The 10,061-nt window shown below is 44.4% G+C and overlaps 1 protein-coding gene across 1 annotated transcript; it reads right to left on the bottom strand.

The window, feature by feature from the left end:
• Window positions 1–647: 647 nt before the first annotated feature.
• Window positions 648–8,008, bottom strand: LOC138266049 (transcriptional regulator protein Pur-beta-like). Its single transcript, XM_069214390.1, has one exon. The coding sequence runs from the start codon at window positions 7,486–7,488 to the stop codon at window positions 6,574–6,576; it is 915 nt and encodes a 304-aa protein (XP_069070491.1). The 5' UTR covers window positions 7,489–8,008; the 3' UTR covers window positions 648–6,573.
• Between the last annotated feature and the right edge of the window lie 2,053 nt (window positions 8,009–10,061).

Genomic DNA, 10,061 nt, shown 5'->3' on the forward strand with positions numbered 1-10,061 from the left:
ATAGGCCTTTTGGGTAGATTGCTAGAACAGTGTTAAAAGGTTGCAAATGTACATTTATCTGAATGGAAATGTCAGATCATCCTAGCTGGCAAGTTATAAAATGCACCCTTAAAAGTATGGCCAGCTTAAGCAAACTGTAAAAAAATAAAAAAGTATTATTATTAATCTTTAACTCAATGGGCTTCAAAATCATTCAGCCCTTCCTTGTGTTACGCAGTTTACTAAAATATATTTTTATAACTGATACCAACCCTAAGACTATAAGTAGCACAGCTTACAGAACAAGCTTCAGTATGGGTACATAACAGAAAATGAAATGGAAAGGATAATCTGAATTTAGTTAGTCCAATACCAAATGTCATCGAAATGATGGCAGTACTTGTAGTACTTTATCTGCAGTGTTAGACCAGGCCCTAATCACTGACATGCCAAGAACCATGATGTTCCGTTGAATTGTCTCCTATGTTTGGGCTTAAGAACTGTAAGGTACGAGTTAGAGCACGGAACAAGAGTCAAACATTACTTTTTGTGAAAGACATTCAAAACTAAGCATGCAGAGAACTGCTAAGCAAACAAGCCAAGGGAATATGGTCTCTATGTAAAAACACTGACTGTTACAGGAAAAATACATTCTTGTTGCCTTTAACAAGAGGACAATTAACTTTTTATTTGAAAACAAAGGAAAAGCTTAAATTCGCATGACAATCTGTAGCTGGTACAAAAATTATCAATTGGGTGCTTGCGTGGCCTCCAAAGGCTCTCACTTTTAACCACACATCAAGCTGCAGTACCGCAGAAGCATTACAGGAAGCACAAACCTAAAAGTCAATCGGAAGTTGCAGACTGCTATGCCTATGGGCCACAAGTATTTATAGGACCTCATTTAAAATATTAATGTATGCTGCTCAGAGAAGACGCTACTGTGCTTGTAGTGCAGACGTCTCCGTGAGACTGGAGAAAATGTTCGCAAGCCGTCCCAAAGCTACGGGGTGTAGCAATGAATACAATAACCATTTATGTTTAATAAAAACATCTAAAAAAAAAAAAAAATATCACAACAACAAAAACCTTCAGCCTAGCCCGACTGGTCTTCCATCCTAGGTCTGGTCAACCTAATCCTGTAGCGTTTCCAACGTGTTTTTTGTTTGAAGGATTTTTAAATAAGAACTAGGTGTGTACAACTATCCACAGTGTTCAAGAATTAATATTTTGATCTTTGTTCTTTCAAGAACTACAAGATTACTCAACCAAGTGAGCAAAGTTAAAGCCATACATGGCAGCAGGACGACATGATTGTGTGCATATCTCCCTCCTTGCAGCAACTATACATATAGTGGAATCCACTGGGGATAGATTGCTAGGACCCTCGCACGACTGTCTCGTGTAGGCTAGTGGTCTGTAAACGGAAACAGACAGCAGTACTGAAATGTGAATGTTAATAAGAAGACACTCCACTAGTGACACAAATAAAAAAACAACATCCGGATTAGAGCAAAATACATGTCTTATATTCTCTCTTTTTTTTTTTACTGCCTTCAGTTTTACATAACAACCCGAGCAGGGGTTTTGTGCAACTTTTGCAAATGTCTAAGTCATTGTGCACAAAATGGTCTGGAGATATAGATATATATATATATATTTTTTTTTTTTAAGAAAGGGAGGGAACACAAGGACAGGCCTCCGTCACAAAGAAGTGAAAACACGCGAACAAAAATACATAGGTAAATACAGCAGGACATTCAATAACAGCTGCCTTAAGTACAAAATACAGTACAAGTACACCGATGTAATTAAAACATCAAGAAATACTATTGCTCCCGTAGATTTTAGGAAACGTTCTTTGCAACGGAGAAAAAAAAAACAACCAAATAGATATTTCTGTTTTTAGAATGGCCAAAAAAATGTTTTACCACCTGTGTTGTTGGGAAACGTAAGGTGAGACAATTTAATGTGACTGAAGCGTACACACTGGTGGCTGAAACTTTTAAATTCAACATTTTTATACAAATCAGCAAACTGGCACTTTTGTTTTTAATTTAGTACAATTTACTTTTATCGGCATTCAACAAAAAGTCCAGCCACAAATGCATACAAATATTTGTGTATGTAGTTAGGGGAAAAAAGTACACCAAAAAATGCTTTTGTTAGGGCCCGTCTAAAAAAAAAAAAAAAAAAAAAAAAAAAAAAAAAATAATAATAAAGGCAGCTCAAAGAGGCGTGCAAAGTGTTCTTTAGATTTCCTTTAAAAATAAAATACTTAAAAGGGTAAGCCAAGGCGGCGTAAGACCTCCTTGGCCACACGTTGCACCAATAATATCAACCTGACATTCTGAAGAGATAGCATGACTCATTCAGTTCAAGTCTCAGGCCGAGCACGTCTGGGACAATACTCTGATGTGAGTAGTAACATTTTAATGGATAATCCAGTTTAAATCAGAACATGGGCTATGTGTTAAACAGGCAACTGAGAGGCCGGCAACTCTGAAAAGTTGATTAAGCTAAGAAAAAGTGGCATGTCAGGCAAAAAGTACTTTTCCCTTATTCCATCAACTTCCCGGAAATACCACCGTGGTGCAGACTGCTAGGAAACCTAATTTCCATAAAGGGCAACTCGCCTCTAATTTAGATTACACATTAAGCCTAATATCACATCGTAAAGGGGCAAGATTTCTTTTGAGTGGAGTACATTCAACAAGAGACTATATAAATAATTTTAAGTCACAAAGCTAATTTAGCTTCCTTTAACGATGGACCTTTGGTTCCATCATGGTAGATTTCGCCCAACGCTTGCTGGCAACAGGTGAGAGTCTGAGGTACTGATATACGGATTTCTTAGGTCTTTAACAATCCTTGTAAAAGAGTAGCTGACACTGGTATCGTGGACCTGAGGTTTTGTTTAAAATTACTAAGCAAAGAAGTCCAATACTGTAATCTGGACTCAAAGTTCTTACATCCTAATGGATCTGAAGATATTTTTTCACAGATTAGACATGAATCCACGTTTTGCCCTGGTCACTTCCCCCAAAAACGATTTTCTAATCTCACTTGAGCGATGGCCTTTTCTGTATCACGCGATCACCCACAGTACGAAAGTGGCAGCTTCAAACACTCCATCATGCACTAGGTAGGGCTTTTGAGGCAAACTAAATGTGGCAGCTTATTCTGTTGGAGGAATCGCCTCCACTAGATTTTAGGAGAAGCAGGGTATCGACGTCAGTCAAAGCTATTCTAAAAAAGTGCATGAACTGTTTTTCACTTGCAGTTTTCACTCGACCATAAAAAAAAAAAATTAAACAAACGGCTACGCCAGTGATGTTCTCTTCGGCTAACATCTCTTCGTTCTTGAAGCAAACCAAAAAAGAAAAGACGTTGGTCCAGATGGGAGATTTCTCCTCGTTCTTCTTAGCAAGTTTGTTACCCACTGAGCCATCAACGCTAATTTATGTATCTCAACAATACAAATTCTATTCAATAATAGGATTACCTTTTGCAACAGAATCACAGCCATTGAAGAGACCATCATCCCTGCTTCTCCTAATGAGCAGTAGAGGCCAAAAACATTAAATATAATTCCAACTTGGGACAGTTGAGTTGAAAACCATAAAAGCGTGGTCTGAGGAGCTGAAACCAAAAACATTTGACAGGTATCCATAAAAATCAGCCATGGAGATATCCACCAGTTTGGGGGTACGTGAATCGTGTTTTGAATTGCCACAGATGAGAACACATCTTTATAAAATAAGCAGCCACCAGAAGTACGCAACCATGTTCACTTTATCTGCAAGTGATCTCATACACGTCATGCAGCCGGTTATAAATTTAATAACAGCTCGCTTCATTTTAGCAAAAGTTTCTCAGCAAGAATTCTCAGCGTGCACCCTCTTGTGCGGGTCATTTCTCCATTTTGATAGTGTCACTATATTGGGGGAAGTGGATGTGCAATTTCCCATCAATTACTTTTTTTTTAATGCATATGTGCATCTTGAATATGATGCAATTCTCTTTATCACGGTTTACAAAAAGCCAGAAACTGCATTTCATCTGTGATTAACAAAGTGCCACTTTCGATTACGAGGCTGCAACAGATCAGTTGTTTCAAAACGGCCTCTCCACGTGTAGACCTCCCTCAAACAGGTTTTTGGTTGAACTGAACTATAAATTCAAACTTAATCTTCACTCCTCCGACATGTCATACAAACGTATGACATGAATTCCTCATGATTCGTTATCTTCAGGAAAAAGATTAATCCAGAGCTCCAAGTCGATATACTGAATATACGAAATATGTCCTTATTTGAGAAATATTCAACTGTTGATCCAGGAAGGCAATGCAGTCCACAATTACAAATTGTCTCAACTTCAACCCGATGGCAAAGTAACAAAGATGCGTTTAGTCTCCAACATTTATTAAACCTTGCTCTCCAGATCACCGGCCTGTGCACTTCATTTCCACATTGCTCAGACCACTGTCGACAGTCAAAAGCACTGGGCTGCCAAGCCTTCAAGGATGAGCGACGCAGGACGTTCATGCGCTGACCGTGTGGTTATTTGCTGTGACCTGGTGCACCAATTTAGGCTCCCGCCTTCAGAAAACCGAGGCACTTCAAATTCAACCACATCTGAGGAGCCCCTTAACCTCTGAGCAGGGATCCGATGGTGTCTACTTAGAGGCTTTAATATACATCCTACCACACATTGGATGGGTTGAACGCACTGCACAGGCCCTGGTTAAGTGATCAGCCTTATTTTGAAGCCCAGACACTTCTACTGGTGGAATAATGATTGGCATCCAGTGAATGCAGGTATTGACCATGGCCATCCCACTTTGGTGAAAGCCTGGTTGGCTTCTTCCCAAACCAAGATTGGTTTAAGTCTTTGTTCATATTCCCAACTTCGTGTGTGAAGGTTTCATCAGTTTCTACGACCAACCTCATTAGTTAAAGGTTTTGGTTGTGTCCTCGCTGAATAGGGTTGAACTGAATTCTCTTCTCAGTATGTGCATAATATCTTGACTGGCTTCTCTCCTCAATGCTACCATCAACAAGCACTGTAGACTACGGCCACCATATCTGATTTATCTCTTGGGTGGGCACTTTTGTTTCGTCAAGTGACGTATACCGGATTAGCACTCAAATCCATTTGGAATGCTTGCCCTACACACGGCTTTCTTTTAGTCCTTGGTTAGATGCCCGATTCTGAATCTACCCATAACATGTTCATGCTCATTGCATCTGATGCAGATGCCCCACCATATCTGAAGGAGCATATTCTCCCTTCGATCTGATGAGATCACTGATCTGTTTATGGTCGTGTCCCTCTGCCTCGTCTACGTTTATGGGTGGTTCAACAGGCGTCACGTCACGTCAGTCTTGCCAAGGGTTTGGTGGGTGGTGCGAGGGGAAACATGGGAAGTGGTACACATGCGGATTATCATTCACTACTAACGGGCACCAGTCCAGCGTTTTAAAGTAGGTTTGGGCCGAGGTTATCCCTTTCAGAAACTGGTTGTGCAAGAGGGTGTGTAGAACGGCAGTGATGCCACCCTTGCTCAGACTGCCCTCCATGTATTATTGTGCAGGTTTCTGACTCTGTATGACTCTTACGACTAGTGGGGCTTGAGCGTCGCCGTTGGTCGTCAGACGTTCACCCACCCCGTCCCAATGCAGCGTTATGCTGCTGTCAGTTTTCCTTGCTGTGCTAAGGAGTGGGTTGCGAGTGGCTTGGTGAACGTTGCGAGCAGTGTATGTCAGGGCTTTGGGCCATCGGTCCAATTCCTCTATGGAGGAAAGGTTTCATTCATCTGTAACCCGTTTGTGGATGTAACACGATTGGCTAGCTTTGTAACATTATTCAAGCGTGTCCATGGTTGGCCTTATGTACGTTAAGGGGACGTGCTCAATTGTCTAAATTATGAAGGAGGACAAAGTGTTCGTGCACAGGAGCGTTGAACATGTCTTGGTGCGTGCGGCGGCGACAGTCACGACAAAAGGGCGACACGGTATTCGTATCACCCTTTCAGTTACGTTCAATAGTAGATGGAGGTGGGCGGTCAGTTGTGTTTATGGTGTCAAGAAACGTATTCATTTAGGGGGAGGTTAGTCGCGGTGTTCCTATCTGTAAGCGAATCGGTCAGTTTTTTCTAAATGTGGGAGGGAGTTGTTTTGTATGTGTCAGCTGTCCCTGGAGGGCCGTTCTTTTTATGTATGCATAGGTTGGGTGATTATCGGTCAAATATTTGTTTGGCCAGTGCCCAGTCCCTTCGGCGCAGCAAGATTTGTCAGTATCCAGTCTCCACATTTCTAGAATAATCCCAGTCCAGGTAGCGTCTCTTTCTACAAAAAATCTGGCTGACACCCATGCCACCCGAGTTCGTTAAATACTGTCAGTCGCCCCTGATCCCCGACCCGTCAGTTGCCTTTGCTGTCCCTCACCGGAAGAGACTGGTCGCCACTAGCTCCCCAGTGCGCCCATATCCTACAGGTCTCCATCTCCCTCCGTCTCGCTCCCTCCCATCGTCGGTCCTCGGATTCTGTCAGTCGCCCCCTCCCACAACGGTAACCATCAAGGGCTCCATCAGTCGTCCTCCCCCTCCTCTGTCTCACTCTCCTCGCCCCTCTCACCTCGACCCCCACCTCCCCCTTGCCTTTCCTGTACGCCCTTCATCTCTTCTGCGTATCGGCAGAAGGCAGCACCAAAGCGAGCCCAAGCCTTGAGTGGCACTGTGATTGAGTTGCGATACGAGGGCTTAACCTCACTCACACGAAGAAACACGCCGTACTTGTTGCAACCCACGTCGAAAAAGAAGCGCTTGGCATCCACCGTAAGTGAGGTGCCCTCTGGCAGTGGTTCGCCGGCCCCCCCTGGGCCGCCTCCTCCAGGACCTCCTTCTTCTTCCTCACCACCATAGTCATCTATGAGTTTGGCCAAAGCATCGCGAAACTCGATGAGCCCCTGGGCAGGCAGGGCAATGGTTTGTCCACTCTGTGGGCCCTGGGCACCGCCTCCTCCAGGTCCTCCAAAGCCTCCTCGGTTGAGGGTTTGCCGAATGCGCAGAAAGCGGCCACGCTGGTTCTCCTTCAAGTCCAGGTAATATTTGCGATTTTCACGCACCAGGAATTCGCTCTTGAGAGCGCGGCGGGGTCCGCCTTCTCCCCCTGCCGCAGCTTCTGCTAGCTGCTCAGGGCTTGAAGGCCCGAGCTGCGCATAGTGCTCGATAAAGTCGCCAAGGTAGTCGCGTAGCTCTGCGGCTACAGCCATGGAAAGCGTGAGCCTACTTTTGGAGCCGCCGGCGCCCACCTCTGCCACCTTCAAGAAACGGCCTTTGGCGTTCTGCTTTACGTCCAAATAAAAGCGCTTGTTCTGGATGTCTAAGCGCTTCGAAGCTAGCTCTTGTGTGTCCAAGCCGGCTCCGCCCGAGCCAACGCCCCCTCCACCTCCGCGATCAGAGCCACCTCCGCCCCGCTCAGAGCCGCTGTCCCCATCCGCCATCTTCGGTTCTCTCTCAGTGGGGAGGGCAGAGAAACTGCGCAGGCGTCAGACGTGCACGTTCTAAGGAATCGACGCTATCCACTGATTTGGGACGTTCACAGGCCACACCCCGAATCGGATCGCACCTTTTTCAGAGACGAGCACACCGCAGTCAGTCAAGAGCGCCGCTGGCCCTTTACTTAGGTTAATCAACGAAGGGTCAGGAGGCTACAGCCCCGAATCATATATGGCCACACCCCCAGAACACTCGAACTTCTGCGCAGGTCACTTTGCACAATTCGGTGGGTCCACGCCCCTTTTCTTTCGTCGCTATTAACAGGCCAATTCCATCGCCTACCGACGTCACCGAATCTTCTCTTTCCGTGCCTTCCTTATGCTTCCCGCCGTTTGCCCTCCCGCACCTTCGCCGCCTCCTCCCCGTCCTCGCGCCGCTCCCGCCCGCGCGCTAATCGCCTTCTGCCTCCTTCGCTCTCGCCCCACTCTCTCTCCAGGCTCCGCCTCTTCCTCCTCTGTCATAGTGTCTCGGGTGGGAGGAGGCAATGGGGTGTGTTCTCGCGATATTCTAGGGCTGTTCTACCCGCTTCTCTCGAAACTCTATGATAAAAGAACTACAGCCGCAGAGCTTATTAACCCCTTCGCTTGCCAGGCTTTTCCCCTCAGGTGCCAGGCCTGTTTTTAGCTAGTTGGGGCAGTTCGCGCTTAGGCCCGCACAACTTTTTGCCCACATAAGATACCCACGCCAAAATTGCGTCTTTTTTCCCCAACATCCTAGGGTATCTAGAGGTACCCAGAGTTTGTGTGTTCCTCTGAAGGACACCAAGAAATTTGCCAAAATACATCGAAAATGTAGTTAAAAAAAAAAAAAGGGGGAAATAGGGCTGCAGAAGAAGGCTTGTGTTTTTTCCCCTGAGAATGGCATCAACAAAGGGTTTGTGGTGCTAAAATCACCATCTTCCCATCTTTCAGGAACAGGCAGACTTGAATCAGAAAACCCAATTTTTCAACAACTTTTTGGCATTTTTCTGGGACATACCTCATTTGTACAATTGTTTTGTGTTTTCAGCCTCCTTCCAGTTAGTGACAGAAATGGGTGTGAAACCAATGCTGGATCCCAGAAAGTTAAACATTTCTAAAAAAGTAGACAACATCCTGAATTCAGCAAGGGGTAATTTGTGTAGATCCTACAAGGTCTTCCTACAGAAAATAACAGCTGAAATAAAAAAATATTGAAATTGAGGTTAAAAAAAAAAAAAAATTGCCCTTTTTCTCCACATTTTATTCTGTAACTTTTTCCTGCGATGTCAAATTTTTGAAAGCAATATACCGTTACGTCTGCTGGACTCTTCTGCTTGCAGGGATAGGGCTTGTAGGTTCATCAAGAACCCTAGGTACCCAGAGCCAATAAATGAGCTGTACCTTGCAATGGGTTTTCAGTCTATACCGGGTATACAGCAATTAATTACGTGAAATATAAAGAGTGAAAAATAGGTATCAAGAAAACCTTTGTATTTCCAAAATGGGCACAAGAGAGTCAGTGTCAGAGTCAGTGGTTATTTGCACATCTCTGAATTCCGGGGTGCCCATACTAGCATGTGAATTACAGGGCATTTCTCAAATAGATGTCTTTTATTTTACACACTATGTTACATTTGGAAGGAAAAAAATGTAGAGAAAGATAAGGGGCAATAATACTTGTTTTGCTTTTCTGTGTTCCCCCAAGTCTCCTGATAAAAATGGTACCTCACTTGCGTGGGTGTGCATAATGCTCGCAACAGGAAACGCAACATGGACACATCACATTTTTACATTGAAATTTGATGTGTTTTTTGCAAAGTGCCTACCTGTAGATTTTGGCTTCTAGCTCAGTCAGCACCTAGGGAAACCTACCAAACCTGTGCATTGTTGAAAACTAGACACATAGGGGAATCCAGGATGGGACGACTTGTGGGGCTCTCACCAGGTTCTGTTAAACAGAATCCTCTGCAAACCTCAACATTTGGCAACAAAAAATAAAAATCCTCACATTTTGGTGACAGAAAGTTCCGGAATCTGAGAGAAGCCACAAATTTCCTTCCACCCAGCGTTCCACCAAGTCTCCCGATAAAAATGGTACCTCACTTGTGTGGGTAGGCCTTGTGCCTGCAAAAGGAAATGCCCCAAAACACTATCTGGACACATCAAAATTATCAACTACAAAACTACCTGTTTTTTGCTAGGGGGTGTAGGGGGGCACCTGCGTTTTTGGTCCTGGGCTCAGCAGCCATCTAGGGAAACCTACCAAACCCAGACATTTCTGAAAACTAGACGCCTGAGGGAGTCCATGGCTTTCGTGGATCCCCCAATGTTTTCTTACCCCGAATCCTCAGCAAACCTTAAATGTAGCTAAAAAAATCAAATTTTCCCCACATTTCTGTGTGGGATCACCGTGCCGGGACAAATTATCTACCACCCAACGTTCTCCTCAGTCTCCCGGTAAAATTGATACCTCACTTGTGTAGGTGGGCCAGGTGCCTGTGACAGGGAAAAGCCAAAAACATGTCGAAATTGAAGGGGAACCAAAGCGGGTCCAAAAG

The sequence above is a fragment of the Pleurodeles waltl genome, chromosome 11, assembly GCF_031143425.1.
Source record: "Pleurodeles waltl isolate 20211129_DDA chromosome 11, aPleWal1.hap1.20221129, whole genome shotgun sequence".
Taxonomy (NCBI): Eukaryota; Metazoa; Chordata; class Amphibia; order Caudata; family Salamandridae; genus Pleurodeles; species Pleurodeles waltl.

Coding starts and splice junctions, on each gene's coding strand:
- LOC138266049 (XM_069214390.1), bottom strand. CDS start 7,488: ATGGCGGATGGGGACAGCGGCTCTGAGCGGGGCGGAGGTGGCTCTGAT.